The following is a 17,841-nucleotide window of genomic DNA, read 5'->3' as shown; positions in this document are numbered from 1 at the left end:
ACCGTTGTCTCTGACTGCTGTGCCAGAGATAAATGAGTGATGTATGATAGAAAAAGTACTTCATGAATATGTGGGTTAAAAACTGCTCTGTAAAGTGCTTTAACTGGTCATCAAGACTAAAAAAAGTGTATATTAACTAAAGACCATTAACATTTAACAGACAAACGATCATGGATGAGAACATTTCCCCCTTGGCAGAGGTAAACAACAGCAAAAATGTACATTCATCATTCAGTGACCTACACGATCTTGGAAAAGAGAACTCTCTCTTGCTGAAACTAACAAGAAACACACACTTCACTTGTTGGACACTGATGTTACAGAGTGGAGGTTCTTACACAGCACCATGCAGACAGCACACAAACTTACAGCCACGTTTTATTCTGTTACTCACAGAATTCACTGAGATGAATTACAGCTGATTTGACCCAAAAGTGTCAGTCAGCGCTGACTGAAAACGAGAAGTTGTGAGCTGAATGTGTCCTGCTGTAAGTTGCTAATGATTATTTAGTGTCTGCGTCTCGTTCATACGCCAATTTCAACAAACACTGCATCAGTGTAACCTCAGTGTACCTCAAGTTCCTCTTGAGGAACAGGTCATGCATAAAGTTTACCAAGCAACACACTTAAGACAAATAACTTACACACTTTATCACACCAATTTAAAAAGTCACTTTATGTGGACACTCGCAGCAGCTGTCTAAATAATGTTGTCCTCCACAGAGTGATGGAAACACGTGTCCATTCTGTGTCGGAGGCGCTTCTTAAGATGAAAGTGTCGCTTCACTAAGGTAGTGTTGTACTCCTGGGACTTTAGCTTGGCATAGTAATCAGAGAACTTGTTGAAGAGGAAGGAGATAGGCATGCATTCAGAATGATACCAAAGGAGATGCAGCCAAAGGCCACGATACGGCCCAGGACGGTGACAGGAACCACGTCCCCGTAGCCCACAGTCGAGATGCTGACCTGAGAGAGAAAAGTGGACATGAGAATCCGTTTCATGAACATTTTACTGTTCTGTACAAAATGAAACCTATTGTCTATTGTCAGGTGACCTGTTGCTGCTGTTGTCATGATGAAGGAAAACAAAGGAGGAAATTAGTTATTTAGTATAAAGAGTTGTTATGTTAGGAGGAAGACTTTCACTCATAGTCCCTCTGTTTATTTGAAACCAGTAGTCAAAGGTTGTCTTTATCCATGACCGCTCCACAACCGTAACCTCCTCCTATTGTTGTAACCATGGAAGACGAAGGTCCTATAATCTCAGGGAAGTACTTATTTGAACATGTCTGGTACACCTGTCTTTGTGTCTGTGGGTACCTCAGGGAACCTAATACGTTAAGTTGGAGAACTTGTTCCTTTTCATTCCACAACTTCAAGATCAACTGGTAAGACAATGCAGCTAAGGCAGCATAGCAGACAGGATTTTATTATTAGTTTATAGGGCAATCCAAGCAGGTGATTCATGTTGCTCCAACTGAGTTTGATCCCGGTTTTTAATAATAAGCAGAAGGATTTACTCACATACAGCAACTTGTTCGGACTTGTGAGAAAGATGCAAAGGTTTAGGGTATTGAAAACTGAGACTTGGTTTTACAGCAGTGATTGTATTTCTTTGCTTCTGGTATTGTCTACATTTTTATTGGTTAATATTAATACATGAGCTGTGTATTTTTGGAAGACAACACTGTTGGACGGAGAGTTTCCCAGAAAAATACAGGGTCTGGTATGATTATGCAAAGGGCTCCAGAATGCTACCCTGCACACAGATGTACCTTAAGTATGTGGACCCCCCCAGACACCCATACACATACACATACACACACACACACACACACACACACACACACACACAACATTAGCTTGCTAAAGCTAGTTATCTAGACTGTTAAGCGATTCAGTAGCTACACACACACTCTTGCGACAGAAATGTCGTATGAAGTAGGTAAAGTAGTAAAGAGGTAATGGCTTTTATTTTTAACAATGTTATTATTATTATTATTATTATTTTGTCGGTTTATTTTTGCAAAGGTCTTTATGTTCTCATTAACTGACAGGCAAGATCACTGTCATCGGGAGCCGCTTGAACTGTCGACACAGGCGATGTGCCGAGACAGCTGGAGCTAAACCATGTCTGAGGACCATGTTGGTCCTGAGCCATTTCAACTGTGTTCCACTCAAAGATGTGTAATTTTTTATATATGTGTAATAAATGTGATATTGAAACCAGCATTGATGTATTACATCAAAGAATAGTCATTTAATTTAGTTTACAGCTCATAACACAATTATGAGTCCAGTATCTCTTTAAAGACTTTTATCCATCATCTTTCCATGTAGGTGATCCAGCACAACAAATGGAGTCCACCAGGCAGCAACAAAGCACAGACTTAGGTCAAATTTAAAAAAGTTGGAGTATGACATTGGGTTATTAGCAACTGATACTCACTGCAGCCCACCACCAGGCATATGGGATACTGCTGATGGGAGATCCCTCAGTCTCCCTCTCGGCTGAATGCAGAAGAGCAGAGAAAGTGAAGATTCCCATGGCGATAAAAAGTAAAATGCAAGAGGCCTGCTGGTAACACTGCCGCAGAGTGAACCCAAACGCTCTCATGCCCGTTGAGTGTCGAGCCAACTTTAAGATCCGAAAGACCCTCAGCAGCTTGACCACTTTGAAGACATGGCTGAGTCTGCTGACTCGAGCCATTGCCCTGACCTCTTTCTGTGCGCCTGCATCCTCGTAGCTAGTGAAGGCTGCGAAGATGATCTGGAAGAAATAAGGCATCACTGCCACCATGTCCACAATGTTAAGTCCACTCTTCAAAAACATTTTGATGTCTGGAGTGCTTACGAGGCGAGTTAAATATTCAAAGGTAAAGAAGACAATGGTGATGATCTCCACCCATTCCATGTGTGTTTTGCCATTAATTTTATACTTTTGAATTTCCTCCACAGTGTTGAGAGCCATTGCCATGATAGAGAAGAGCACAAAAACATTGGAGAGCACGTTGAAAGCCTTCGCCAGAGTTGAAGAGTACGGATCCTCTACAATGTTCCACAGAGTCTTTCCTCACATCCCCAAACATCATGCCCTTGAAAGACTCATCGTTGTACTTCACCTCAATCTCAGCCATCAGCTCCTTGTCCACCTTTAGGTTGTCCTTCACCTCATCCACCTTCTCCTCAAACATCATCCAGCAGCAGCGCTGAGTGTCCTTCAGGCTCAGACCCCAGTATGTCATTTCCTCCTCAAAGTTGATGGGGCACATTTCCTGTATGACCCACAGCACTCCACTTGTGTAGAAATGGCAGATGTGGTGGAAGAAGGCAGGGTCCCGATCGAAGAAGAACTCGTTCTTAGCGTACGGAGTAGTCGTCGCACAGTGTGCGGAGTTTGCTCGGTCTAATGCATAGAGCCAAGGAGCCGATGCGGGTATTAGGGTATTTGATGACACACTGTGTGGGGATGTGAAAAACTTTCCCTCCAACGTTAACCCTGATGCTCTGCTGCAGCTGAGGTCTGTCCTCAGCTTGAGGACACTCTGCTTTGATACCAGGACTGTCCAGATCCTCCAGCGAGCTCCATGCTTTGACCGTTTGCTCCTGAGAAAATGGGAATGTTTTGTTGTTGTCTGCACCCTTTGAGAAATAATTAATAGTAGACCGGCGGTTTTGTAAACATCTCTGAAGGTGAGCTTGTGCCGAAGCCATAGCAACTGTCAGCACAGGAAATTAGTGAAATTGAGCAAAAAGAAACGAGCAAACACTCCAGAAAACGTATTCTAGCAACACATAGTATCTTGCTGAATCATCAGAAAGACTGCATCAGGTCCTGCAGGAAGTGATACCCCAAGATCATCCTGTTTTGCTGCTTTGCTGTGATCCAGGTGGAGAGAAAAGACTTTATGTTACTGCAGAGACTAAATGAAGGCATCTGATTCTTCAGAGTAGGAGAGCAAGGACAAGCAGGAGGGATTTCATCCATTTAATCTCACTGGTGCCCTTCCAAGTCTCCTTAAGCAGTTGTAGGGGGTGGTGTGTGCATTAGGAAACAAAGTTGATTTAGGATTTCTCAGTGACGGTGGGCAATGAGCCAACTGAGGCCTTATGTTGTATCTGTTCTTCTTATTCCTCTTTTAAATCACTTTTTTCTATTCTTGTCTTCTTTCCTTTCTTCATACTGTTCTTCTCACTCTTGTGATAAATTTGATTCATAACTGATATTTTTGATCTTGTGAAATGGGGAAGTATAAGCTGCTTACAAATGTGTCTTCTCGTAAAAGAACGTGTGTCATGTGTAATTGTCTTTGCGGTTCTCTACTACCTGCAGTATTTGCTATTTAACCCATGAGGTCAAATATGAAATATAATGTAGCTGTATACAGTGCTAACATACAGTGGGAATTGGCAATTACATTCAACCATGGGGCCATTTTTTCCCCTTGTATGTAGTTTTAAATGTGAGCCTATCAGACATATAAAACAGCTTGATGGGGGTAATGTGCTCTATGTACAACCTAACATACGTTCTGTGGCAGTGCCTTTGCAGTTCAAGATAAATACTGTAGGATTAGTGTCGGGGGATCGAGGTGGTCCCGGGGACCCGAGCAACACATTCATCAAGTTTGAAGTTCATCAAATGAGCAGTTGTTGACGAAAATTAAGAACAAACTATGATTTATAACTATTATGGTGGAGATGCAGACCTGTATGGCTTAAATTTTTGTAGTGCTATTTTAATGGTAGATACTCTCTTACTATCTAGCATGAAAGCAGGTCTAGTGTTTTGAGTAATTGCAAACGTTTCCACCACAGTGTCCTCAGAGTGCAGACAGTGTGTCAAACTAAAGCTCATTATAGAGCCGACATCATGTGATTAAGTGAAATGTTTCACCTCTCAGCAAGAGGCTTCTTCACCTCAGTTCCACAGGTCTGGTTAGTAAAGAACAGATTCATAGCTCGTGGTCCAGAGTTACTTATCTCATCCCACACGTTATTATATCGTGGTTTGCATTATATGTTTTTTACCAAATGTCACCAGGGGCTCCGTAACTTACACAATCAGAGCTTTTTTTTTTTATCAACTGTTCTTCCTGCATTAAGCAGCTGTAACTGTGTTTCCTTTACTCTGGATTATGTGTTTGTTCTCCTCTTAATTTTCTAATATAACAGTTTGATCCTCGTTGTGTAATATCTCTGCTGCCAGTCAAACTTGTCCATGTCTGTCATTGGTCATATGCATGTATATGTTGAATTCATAGTACAGAACCCTGCAGTAATTGGGCAGCGGCGAGTAAAGACAGGACTCAGTGCACAGAACTGATACTGCTTATAAATCCTACATATTAGATTTACTGTGTAATGCTGTTTAGAACACACAAATAAATATATTTGCTGATGCTATAGGTGATGCAAACACTGGGACAGTGACTGAGGTCAAGAGACCATGGTGGCTCCCTATGTGCACGATTTAACTAACAGTCTGCTCTGGTCAATCAAGTACTTGTTCATTCTTCTTTGGTAGCAAAAAAATATGATGATTTAATGTTTTAAATGATTAATTAAAGACAAACCCCTGCAGTGTTAGGTTAGTGTGTTAAATAATGAAGATTAAAATGATAAGTTGATGTTTCTCCATCTTTCTATGATTTGATACAAGATTTTACTGTTTATAAATAGACAAACTTACAGGAAAAAACATGAAATACTTTTGATATTTATTTCATGTGCATTTCATCATTCAAGTGCATTTCATCATTCAAGCGAATCCCATGTGGCGCAAACACAGTTCAACAATGACTGTGAAGCCGCCCAAATATAAATAAAACTCTTCCTTAGAAATAAATACCAACAGCGAAACTCACACAGTTTGAGAACTCATACAGAATCATCTGAGAAAAAAAAGAACAAGGAGACTGGACATCCGACAAGGCAAGTCCATCAAACATTCACGAGCAAATCCAAACCTCTAGGAGACATTTAACAAAACACACACATTCTTTCCCATGGTAGAAATCCTCTTGGTCTCTTTACTCACACTCCTAACACTGACTACATGTACAGTGTTATTGTCTCTGAACAAGCTACATTTCATTTTATTTTTTATTTCTTTAAAATCAATAGTTTGAAATGTGGGGAAAGACACTGATTTACTATCTTACAGTTAGAAAAGAAGATTGTTACCACTCTCATGTCTGCACAGTAGATATGAAGCTACAGAGGCCGAGCTGTAGAGATGCTGGAAGGTGGATTTTCTTTCCTCTGGACAGAGTCAGGATCATTGTTTCAACCCTTTCTGTGATAAAGCTGAGATAACCAGCTGCTGGCTTCCTGTTAATATCAGCATCAATCATTTCCCGACATTCAAAGACAGTTTCAGTAGTATTCAGTAAAAACTATAAGAAAAGCCGTATCAGAACCTCCTCTGATGGATAAATTGAACCGAAGGATGCTATTCTGCCACGACTCCAGATGAGGAAACCCCAGTGAGAGTCAAACCCAGGGCTTTCATCTGTTCATTAACCTTTCAAAGGCCATTTTAACTTCAGTTTGCATAAATCACTGTGAATTGATGAATGAATATTGTACAAAGGCAGCAGTTTGCACATATAATATCAAGGCCATGTGTGGAATAAATACAAAGTATTCTTACACTGTAATAAAAATAAAAATCATTTTCTCAGTCCAGTGCACTTTTGGGAGTTTTTAAACTGAGAGTGTAGAATGGTTTTCCTTCGTTAGATTTGGCTGAAGTGCGCAAAGTTTTTAAAACAATATCTTTTTTACAGATCACAGTATCTTAGAATTTCCCTCCGGGGACAAATAAAGTTGTTTTGTATTGAATACTGACAAACCTGAAGGCCAAGAATTAACATATTTGTTGGAAGGAGATTCTACTATTCACAACACCTCCAATCCATCGTTAATACTGGAAAAGTAAAGTGACTAAAAATAAACTGGAATTGTAAAGAGTCATTATTTTCTTCGATGATTCTTTCCCTCTATGAAATTCTAGATAACAGTGAAATGAATTTGTCACCACTCCCCACAGAACACAAATTGCTTGTTTTGTCTCATGCACAGTGCAAAACCCAAAGATATTTTCATTTTACTCTCAAATTTGAAAGAAAAGCAGAAATAAATCTCATCTGAAACCAGCTAATCAGTCATGAAAATATGCAAATTCATTTCAGTTTGTTGGAGATCTATTGATCAGTCAACTAATAATTTAATCTCTAATCTGAACAGATTATCTTTCCATTGGTCGTTTTGGGAGATTTTTATGCTTTAAAAATTAAGCAAAATATCTTATCCATATTAATATTTAACATAAAAAAATAAATAGATGAATGCTTGTTGAGCTGTTTCCGCATCAAAATTGACAATGGCCTTCAACAACAACGATAATCTACTGTAGAGGTAAAAGGGCTGAATGCAATACTCCTCCAGAACTGAAGGTACAACAGGAATGAGTGTTCAAAGGCCCTTTCTCCTCTCTGATCTCACTCATCTACCACAAGTCACCTCTCCGGAGATTTAACCTCCAGGGGGAGTTGTGATCAGCCGAGTTTGCCGTCATGTCGTTCAGATCCGGGGGGTTGAGAAGCACCAGGTGAAGCCCGGTCAGCTGGCCGTCTGTGTCACACTTTCTTCGTTCCCAGACCAAGTCCAGCTTATGCCGAGTTTCCTGGCAGCGGAGAAAACACACGGCTTAGTCGACATGCTGCAAACTGTAAGCCTTTAACCTGAGGAGAGCCGGTCAAGCTGTGTTTATCTGCAGAGCGCCCAGAGTGCTTTTTAAGAAAAGCTGACCCGCATTTAGAACCAAGAGATCTAAATAAACAACAAACAGACCTGATACTGGACTATTGACGCCAATATTCATATGCAAAAACAACAATGAACAAACGAAGAAAAGCAGCAAATTAAAAAAAAAATTGAAACTGGAACCAGAGAACGTCATCTTGACAAAAAAAAAAAAAGACAGACGATTTTAACAATTATCAAACTAGTTGCCAATATATTTTCTTTCAATCGCTGAAGATTAATCTACAAAATGCAGCGTTGAAAACAATAAACAAATCTAACAATTTTTCGGTGTTTTCCAGAAACAACAGTTTACTGACACATTAAAAATGATTATATCTTATCTTAAGTTTAAGAAGCCATAACCAATTATTTTCTGCATAAAATTGACTATCATCTAAAAGGTTTTGGGTTAATTTTCTGTAAATTGACAAAACAATAAACTGATAAATGAATCATTCATATATAAATATATCCTATAGTTTTCTCCACACACACACACCACACACACACACACACACACACACACAGCACACACGCACACAACGCACTGCGCGCTGCGCGTGCACGCGCACACACACACGCGCGGCGCGCGTGCACGCGCGCACGCGCACGCGCCTCCACTCCAGCTGGTCACGGCCACAGTTTCAGAGAAGGAGAGATTGACGACAGGTGAGGACGCATGCAGCTGGATGAATGGTGTCTCCTCTCGGGAGGTGAAGAACATGCCGGTCTTTGAGTGTTTGTGTGTTTACTGACTTCTCTCACCTTGGCCCCTGGTTGATGAGCGGGTCCTGAGATTCTTTGAGGTAGAAACTCTGCACAGTGAGAGGCCTGGATGGACTGAACTCCTCTCTCCACCACCACACAGCAATCCCCACCAGCAGCAAACTGAGACAAACTGGGAAGTGTACACAGACACAGACAGACAGACACAGAGGGCAAGTTCAGATGCTGCTGATGCTCCTGTATGAAACCTCCACCCTCGCCTCCTCTGAGCAGACGAACAAGTGGCCGCTACGACCGAATTAATGAGGAAATTACAAGATTTTGAAAAACATGTAACAAGTTAAATAATATATTTACTGGTTAAGTCTCCTGCATTCAAACTCAAACACTTCACGTGATACACATGTCATAATCAAGCTCATGTAAACACATTTTTTTTTAAAACTGAGGACAGAGACTGGTCCTATTTGCTGGTGTATTTGTATTTTCTTGTGTTTATTTAGCAACGCTGTTGTCAGGAATGTCAGCTCTGCTGACATTCCTGTCCTGTCACACAGGACAGGAATGTATTTTTCTTCATCAAAACTAAAGACGGAAAGAACAAAGGATTCTTACTGATGAGAGAGAGGATTCCAGTGAATGTGGGATCAGATAAACTCGAGGCAGGAACAGAGCGAGAGACAGCAGGAGTTTCTTGAGAATTATTTTGTCCGGTGTCTGGAAAAACACAGCTGAACTCTGGACTCTCAGACAGCAGGTCGACCACACACCCGTGCCGGCACTCCGCCCCGGGACGTCCACACACAGATGACCCTGAGAACAAGCAGCATGTCGTCACGAATCGGCGATTACGAGGTGACCATATATACCCAGTTTTTATTAATCACACCTAAACACAAACCTTAACATATCATGAAATCTGAGACTTATCATGAACAGAAATGTCCTTGACCATACCATCGGGCTGAAGGACGGGCTGAACGACGACCACACCACCCGGTGACGCTACATTTGTCAGCAGTGCTTGAAGTTGGCTGCCATTGTGCTTGTTTGCTCTGCAGATGGAGTGCGTGACTTCTTCACTCCAATATACAAAACCCTGTGTGGATACAGAGACAGAGCAAGCAGGAGCTGTTTCACAACAGAAATGGGAGAAAGGATTTGATAACTCTCAGTTAAAGGTTGAGTGATATACTGTATCGTGGGTTTTCTTAGGCTTCTTCCTACAGTTCAAATACATGCAGATCAGGGTTACTGTAGGTTGATTGCAGCCTCTAAATTGACTGTCACTGTGAGTGTGGATGTTTTTTTTTACCTCAAACACAGCCAGTCCGAAGGGTCGGTCCAGATAACCATTAGACTCTACCACTGTTTTACGATCACGGCCTTCAAAATTTACTCTGGAGATGCTTCTCTGGTCAGCCCAGTACAGCAGCTGACGAGGCATATCTAGGAACCATGGACACAGTAAACAGTATTGTTGAGGGACTCAAACATGTTCAAATACACTCAACTTACCTGAGACATACTGTTTTAAAGTAGAGGCTGGGGTTTATTTTGTAATTTTTACTTTCCACAACAATTCAGATAGATTTAAAAATGAAAAAGTATGGAGAATAGAGATTTAAAACCTTCTGCAAGTTCCACAGAGATTGAAAACTTTCTGTGATATGTATCACAACCTACCTACAGAGAGGGCAGCAGGGCAGCGTATCGAGGAAGTGACTAGGGCCACAGTGTCTCGGCCGTCCAAGCCAGATCTCTCAATCTTTGGGAAGCTGCCACATTGAGCCCAGAAGAGAAACCTGAGAAAACAAAATGCAGCCGAGTTCTCTGATAAGATTCTTGCCTCATCCCATTTAATCGTTCTCTATTAAATTTGTACTCCTTTCATTGTCCCTTTTCCCAATTTTGTGAAAATTGCAATTTTGGCAATTAAACACAAAGCTGACGATTTTCTATTTATTTTTTAGGTGTTGTAATTTAAATTTTGTTACAAAAAAAGTTTAACAGCCGGGTTTGGTTTAGTAAATGAACCTGGAGACTCTGAGAATAGTTTTTTGAAACCCCAACCTACGTCCAACCTGCAATTCAGAAATCAGGAAATTCTGACGGGGCGAATGAAATACACGTGATTGGCAGATTCAAATGGCGCAGAATAAAGTTGAACAATTGGGTGGGCAGAGTAGAAACTTGGGTGGGTATTGCCCACCCCTGCCCACTTCTAGTTCTGGGCCCGGTTAACAAACTGTTAAAGAAAGTGAAGAAATAATTTTCTATTAGCACCCTGATGCGAAATTTATTGACTTATTTTCTGACCCATAATGCATCCTTCCACCAGGTTTTGTGGTAATCTGTCCAGTAGTTTATGCGTAATCCTGCGAAGTAACAGACTGACGGATGAAAACATAACCTCCGTGTTGAAGGTTAAAAATGTAAATGTGTGTGTAGCTCTACCCTCTGAGAGGATCCACAGCCACAGCAGAAGGTTTGTCCAGCCCTGTGATGAGCGGACGCTGTGTCGAACCATCCAGCAGGCCGACGTTCACGGAACCACTCTCCACGCCGGACCAGTAGAGGAGCTGGTGGATCCAGTCCACGGCCAGGCCCGACACCGAACCTTTTACTTTCAGCAGCAATGTGGCATCCTGTGGTTTTCCATTCATGGAGACCCTGAGAAACAACCACAGATGAAAAGACAGAACACTCACAATCCATAAAACGAACTGTGTTCAGATCTCTCCCCATAATAAAGATAGACAGGGTGTTTATAAGTAAAATACAACCTAAGAATGATGGTTTACAGACAGACTTCGTATAAGGAGGGAGGGTGAAGTTGGCTGATCCACCACTTAGGTCCAGACTGAAATTTCTCATGAAATACTGAAGGTAGACATTCATGCTCCCCAGAGGATTCATCCCTCTGACTGTGTTGATCCCCTTGACCCATCATTCAGCACAACAAGCAGGTTGACATTTTAGTTTATAAAGGAAATAAAACACAATAATGACGATCACCTGACTCTTCAACCTGTGACATCACCACATCAACTGTTTCCTTTGTCCTTTGTTTAGTGCTAATTTGCGCATGTTAGCATAGTAATACGCCAAACCAAGATAGTGAACATTATAGCTGCTAAACATGTGCATGGTCTTGTCTTTGTGAGCATGTTAGCCTGCTAATGTTGACATATATCAACCGTTAACTGGCAGGAAATTATCCCTTTTTTCTAATTAACTGATGACCTGTTTATTTCGAGTTTTCTCCCTGAAATCCATTGGACTCTATTTGAAATCAGCCTGTATATTCAGCACAGGGACTTAAATGCCCTTATGCAAATCTAAATATCTTCCGCACAGTGGTAGAGTGACATTCTTTCAGTTCATTAAACTCTGTATGATGTTATCTCCCCATCCTTTATGCACCGAATGTGGACTGAATTTCACCAAACTGGATCAAGCTCATGCCACAAAGTTCTTTGATTAAAAATGACAGGGGAAGCAACTGATGTAAAGGTATTGTAGTGAAGTAAAGGTTAGCACAGTTTGAACACATGGGAATGTTGAGGAACGACTTATATAAGTCATAGAATGGTAGTGCACATACCCACCCACCCACCAAATCTATGCTATGTTTAGCTCCGTCATTAGTTTCACTCAACTCCACCTCAATTATAAATCTTGTTTTACGATGAGCAGTGTCAAGAGGTGACAGCTCAGGTGTGTCTGCTGCAAGAAAAATGTTCAGATGAGGAGTCGGACTGTTTGTAGTGTTTTACTTACGCTGCACGTTGCTGTTCTACCTGTTCTTTAAATAGCTCGTAGCCTTCATTGTGTAACATTTCTTTTAGAGCACTGATAGTACAGATTTGTTCATCTTCATCGTAACTTAAACTAAAAGACTTTCAGCTGCATTTTATGTAAGGTGCTATAGAAACTAAATGTATTATTATTATCTTGAAAAGTTTATATTTGGATCAGAGTGAATCAATTTTGCTTTGATAAAAGCGTCAATAAAACATCCTGGAAAGCAAAGCATGGAATTTCCAAATCTGATCATTGTGATCTAGATGAACCATTGAGCCCTGGAGACCATGAATGTGTGTGAACAACACTTCCTGGCGATCCATCCAAACTTTGGGATATTTTGGTGTGGACACAAGTGGTGGGCTGACCCGAGAGCCATGTTGCTATTATGGCAAACAGAATTGTGGGTGGAGTGTAAGACTGAATTTACTTTGGGATCGCAGATTGTTTATTGACTTTCCTCTTGGCTTTGGTCAATGACGACGTGTGTTGTGGCTGCAGATGCTACAACTTCACTCTGGTACCTGTATATAGCGCCTCGTCCTCGCCGGGCCCAGTACAGTGTGTGGTTTGATGCCAAAGCCGCCACAGGCCCCTGTCCTGATAAATGTGGGGCCAGTTCCCTGTGCGCTGTGCCAGTCACGCTCATCCATTGTGCTCCTTTAGAGGAGGTGAAAACCACCTCAGCCTGATTTCCTGGAAAAGCCAACAACAAAATAAATCCAAAAATGTCCTCACACTGTAAGGTCTGTGCTTAAAATGGTCCAGGTAGTACAGGAGCACACACACACATACACATACAGACACACACACACACCGGTTTTTCACCTTTGGCTTTGCACTCTCTGGTGGCTGGATTCATGCTGTAGCCCTCGAGGCAGTCACAGGCGAAGCTGCCGTTCACGTGAACACACAGTTGATCGCACACATCTTTCTTCAGGCATGTGTCCACCTCTACATGAAAGAACAGATACTAGTTTCTATATTTTCTTTTGGTGATATAAACTTCCCTCCTTCAGGCGGCCGCTCACCCTCGCAATGACTGTCCCCGACCAGCCTCGTGTTCTCTGGGCAGTGGCAGACGAAACCCATCTTCAGGTCCTCACAGCCATGAGAGCAGCCGCCGTTGTTTACCAGACACTCATTCTGATCTGCAGGAGCAAAAACAGACAGAAACCCTTAAATCCTTCAGTGCAGTGCAAATTTGAACATCTGTCAGTAAGGAGCATAAGGTCAGAAGCTGCTGAGCGGCTGCTACAGGGACCTGTTTCGCCACGTGAATATCTCTGTGTACTTTTCCTGTTTTTTACAGTTGATGGTAGATTTCATCATTCATCTGAACCAGAGCATCTAGGCCACGCCTCCACAGACTGACACCTTGTCACTTGTCTAAAACCCTTTGAGGGTGGATTTGCTGTTTGAGGCATTAAGACATGCAGACACACTGGCAGGCAGATAGTAGCTTTTGTGAGTCAGTGGTTCGATCCCCAGCTCCTCCAGACTGCATGCCGATGTGTCCATGAGCAAGACACCCTACTCCCACATGACGGCAGTGTGTGAATGGTGTGTGATCGAAAAAGAGCTGTACATAAAAGTATGAATGTGTATATGAATGGGTGAATGTGACATGTACTTTGGTCGATAAGGCTTAAAAAGTGAAATATAAACACAGCTCATTCAGCATTTACAAAGAACAGCAGCACACAGGAATAAAAGGAGGCCACCACAGAAGAGCTACACAAATAGTAAGACAAACATAAAGAGAAGCAAGAATATGTGAAAAACACTACAAACAAGAGTAAATATTAAGGCTCGGCGAAAATACAGTATATAAAGTTTTAAATGTTCATACCAGTCAATAAAGATAATTATGATGATAAATGTCACTTTATTATTACCCATGCTAATGTTTGTGTTCGTTTTTGGCAGGATTATACAAAAACTACTCATCCCAGTTCCATGAAATATTGTGGAGATTTGGGTCATGACCCAGGGAAGAACCCAATACATTTTAGAGCGGATCCTTGTTTTTTACTTTCTTTAAAATTGTGATAAAGTGCATTTTTCTATATTTTCTCCGAAAGAAATCCAATGGAAAAAAAAAAGTATTAGAGGAATGCACTCGATCAAAGACTGAGTTTTGCTCCTGAGTGAAGGTTGTGGTTTTAAACTCTTCTTTATGAGCAGAGAATGACAAACTCTTGATAAACAACAAAACATTTTACAGATCTGAAGTCGATCAATCATGTGTTTACCTCCTGCTTGAAATATATTGTGTTGGCATTCTCAGACATTCACAACACATTCAAATACGTGAGATGGGACGATGAGCACAGGGGAAAGGGAATGTTTTAAACCTGCTGCTGAGGTCACTGGTGGTGGTGGCAGAAATGAAAGAGTCAGATCACATCACTCACCACAGTTGTCCTCGTCGCTGCCGTCAGAGCAGTCGGGTGCGTGGTCACACCTCCAGGCCTGGCGGATACACTGCCCGTCTCCACACGGAAACTCAGAAGCTGCACATGTGTGAGAGCTCTGTGGCCGAGGCTGGGTCCGACCACAGAGCTCCGGGGTCTCATCCCGTCCGTCCTTGCAGTCGGTCCGTCCATCACACAGCTTGTCTCTGGCCAGGCAAACGTCAAATGGGCCGCAGGAGAAGAGGCCAGTGGTGCAGATCTGGCAGGATGCCTCGTCGCTGCCGTCGCCACAGTCGTCGACGCCGTTGCATAAGAAACTTGTGGATATGCACCGTTTGCTGCGGCATGTGAATTCATCTTTCTTACACCACACATGACCTGGGAAGACAGAGCGGTGCAGCATTAATTAAATCTGAGCAAGAAACTCTTCACTGCCAATACAACCTCAAGGACTTTGACAAACGAGTGTTACCACAACACGTGTTTCAACTTTTAACTAGAAATTCTTGGCAACATGTTGGAGTTTGAACTGATTCAGGAGTCTAATCCGTCAGGGCTTTGAAAGCTTAAAGGGTTTAAACCGATTTCAATCAGTTCAATCATTTCAACAAGGGCTGCTGTAGCTGAGGGGTAGAGTGTTCGTCCTCCAACCAGAAGGTCGGCAGTTCGATCCCCAGTCTTCCCCATCTGAATGCCGAAAAGTGCTGTATGCCGAAAAGTGCTGATGTAATTTAAAGCACTTTGAGTGGTCATCAAGACTAGAAACGCGCTTTATAAAACCAAAACCATTTTCCGCTTCTCATAGACTGTCAAGGGCAACACACACACAAGTCCTATATTTAAATCTTTCTGCATTTTCCTGGCAGATAGTCAAAGCAGCGACTTTCAGGTCTAAATCTCCAATCTGTAAGTAACCCCTACTAATAATTACTCCTTCAGCCACATTAACAATGTTAACGTTTAACACATTAAATCCTTTTAAATAAAATTTCCTCCGCAGGGTTTTTCTTTGTGACTCAAAGGTTGTTCTGAACAGTAAGTCGCTCTGGAATGTATCCCTAATGATTTCAACAGGAACAAAACTCCACTTTGTGTGTATATTTTTATAACACAGAAATGCATAAAGGCTTAAGTAGAATTAAGATTTAACAAAAACAATAAGTTTATAATGAACTTAAAACGGTGCAACTTTTTACCTTGAAAACAGCTTCAAAATGAGTTTGACTTGGAATAGGGGGAATGTTTCCTCTCTCAGAATCAGAACCACAAGTTCAGGAGTAGTACTCAACTGAGAGTTAAAAAGACTAAGAAGTCTTTAAAAACCAGAGTTTATCTCCAATATTTCGAGAGGAAACATGTAAAATATGAAGAATTCTGAACAGAGTTTGGTGGATTTGTTACAAGCGCAGCTCTTCTGAGTCAGGAAGGATCATGGGTAATATCCACTCTTCTGTTGTTGTGGGGCTTTGTTTTTCTCTACATGAAAACCCCTTCATTGCTCGGACAAGGAGCCCAACAGATTGAAATCACACTGCCTGGCTGCAGAGGGCGCTGTTGCTACTAACAACAGTTACAAGTTGTTGATTAACACGTGTCATTCAGGATGTTCTGCTTTGAAACAGTCCTGTTGTTTTTTTATATTTGAAGCATCGGTCACTACTTACGTCAATTGTATTGGATTTTGAACACTGTTTACCCCTGAAACTCCAAAAGTGTTTTTAGACTCCAACACTTTACCCACCCCTCCATCTGCAAAGTGGTGAGTACATAATGAGTGAATTTTCATTTTTCTGTGAACTATCCCTTTAACATTTGATCTGTGCTGCAGGCGCAGACCTTTCTGTGTACTGTGTGTACTTTTGGGACAATATGTGTAATTGTATGAATGGTGCGGTGCTTATGATGGCGTCATCTTCATGCACATACACTTCACCATCACCTGTGTGTCAGGACGGGTGAACGTGGCCAGCGTGGTACTCACTGCAGTGTTGTTCGTCTGAACCATCCTCACAGTCTGCACGTCCATCACACAACGTCGACCTCGGGATGCACGAACCATCGCCGCACTTAAACTCCAGCTGCAAGAGGCAGCCGGGCACAGAGTGGCCTGCAGCACCTGATACACGTGGAAAGGTACAGTTCACTATCAGAGTGTAATCACACAAAATCAAGTACTCAACAATATCATCTAACGGCTTCACAAGTAAGGAATCAGGAAACAGGAGAGGTGAAGCCTTCAGAAGCAGGACGCACCTAGAAATAATGATAAACGATGAAAAATAAATGATGACTTTGAATTTACAGTCATGTGATGCCTGTCAGGTGGGACTGAAGATGAGATGTATTGTCACTGCAGCTTTTCTTCATTCAATCCATGAAATATTATTTGTAAAGCCCATATTCACAAATTAGAATTTTGCCTCATGGGGGCTTCACTCATGTTTACAAACATTTATGACGTAAAAACCACCAAAATTGCAATAATATAATAATACGAATAATAATAATGATACTAATGGACTTATATTGAAGCACCTGCATTAAGATTAGTACATGTGTGCACAGACACTGTCAAAGTCCCCTGATCACGTTGACTTTAGTCTCTCGGTGCAAACAGAGGTGAGCTCCTGTCCTCTTCGCTCTCCTCCCACACAACACGGGACACGAGGGGCCTCTTACCGCGGCTGTGATGCCACCGCACCGAGCCGAGCAGGAGGAACCAGACTCCGAGGTGCACCATGCTGGACGTGTCCTCCACGCTGACTCTGAATGGAAGGTCCTCCACCTCCAGCTCCACCGCCGCCGCCGCTGCTGCTGCTGAGGAGATACACGCTGTCGCACATATATGACGTCAGAGGCGCTCCCGTCAATGTGCAGGCCTGTGAATGAAAGACGGTGCATTTCCCTCACTACTTTAAACACATACAAAAATATTGAACCTTTTTTAATGTACGAATTCATTAGCAACAGGAAATCAGTTATATAAAATATATGTATATTAACAAGACAAGAAAGAGTGAGTGGAGCAGATAACATAATGTTATTTTATAAATATTTCATTTCAAGATAATGAGGGTGG

The 17,841-nt window shown here is 41.8% G+C and overlaps 1 protein-coding gene and 1 pseudogene across 4 annotated transcripts; both read right to left on the bottom strand.

Moving 5' to 3' along the window:
- Nucleotides 1-552: 552 nt before the first annotated feature.
- Nucleotides 553-3,862, bottom strand: LOC117760265 (annotated as a pseudogene).
- A 1,835-nt stretch (nucleotides 3,863-5,697) lies between these two features.
- On the bottom strand, nucleotides 5,698-17,694 carry LOC117760263 (low-density lipoprotein receptor-like). Of its 4 annotated transcripts, XM_034583152.1 has the most exons (15): nucleotides 17,442-17,694; nucleotides 16,744-16,878; nucleotides 14,763-15,140; nucleotides 13,377-13,496; nucleotides 13,174-13,299; nucleotides 12,870-13,041; nucleotides 10,996-11,211; nucleotides 10,225-10,343; nucleotides 9,854-9,987; nucleotides 9,496-9,637; nucleotides 9,154-9,351; nucleotides 8,578-8,710; nucleotides 8,426-8,438; nucleotides 8,081-8,088; nucleotides 5,698-7,698 (listed from the first exon to the last, which is right to left on the bottom strand). In XM_034583152.1, the coding sequence occupies exons 1-15, from the start codon at nucleotides 17,500-17,502 to the stop codon at nucleotides 7,677-7,679; spliced, it is 1,977 nt and encodes a 658-aa protein (XP_034439043.1). In that variant the 5' UTR covers nucleotides 17,503-17,694; the 3' UTR covers nucleotides 5,698-7,676. The 4 variants fall into 4 exon arrangements, with proteins under 4 accessions (XP_034439043.1, XP_034439040.1, XP_034439039.1 ...); XM_034583149.1 differs by lacking the exon at nucleotides 8,081-8,088 and having other exon boundaries at nucleotides 5,698-7,711; nucleotides 8,427-8,438; XM_034583148.1 differs by lacking the exon at nucleotides 8,081-8,088 and having other exon boundaries at nucleotides 5,698-7,715; nucleotides 8,428-8,438.
- Between the last annotated feature and the right edge of the window lie 147 nt (nucleotides 17,695-17,841).

Source organism: Hippoglossus hippoglossus, chromosome 4 (assembly GCF_009819705.1).
Source record: "Hippoglossus hippoglossus isolate fHipHip1 chromosome 4, fHipHip1.pri, whole genome shotgun sequence".
NCBI classification, from domain to species: Eukaryota; Metazoa; Chordata; class Actinopteri; order Pleuronectiformes; family Pleuronectidae; genus Hippoglossus; species Hippoglossus hippoglossus.
This window is presented reverse-complemented; position numbering and strand designations above follow the sequence as displayed.

What these genes read in the sequence shown, in the direction of transcription:
- LOC117760263 (XM_034583148.1), bottom strand. Translation starts at nt 17,502, where the DNA reads ATGGTGCACCTCGGAGTCTGGTTCCTCCTGCTCGGCTCGGTGCGGTGG. An exon ending in GCGGTGGCATCACAGCCGCG is followed by an intron (nt 16,879 to 17,441) that starts GTAAGAGGCCCC and finishes CACGTGTATCAG; the next exon opens with GTGCTGCAGGCCACTCTGTG. An exon ending in CAGAGAGTGCAAAGCCAAAG is followed by an intron (nt 13,042 to 13,173) that starts GTGAAAAACCGG and finishes TGGCTTTTCCAG; the next exon opens with GAAATCAGGCTGAGGTGGTT.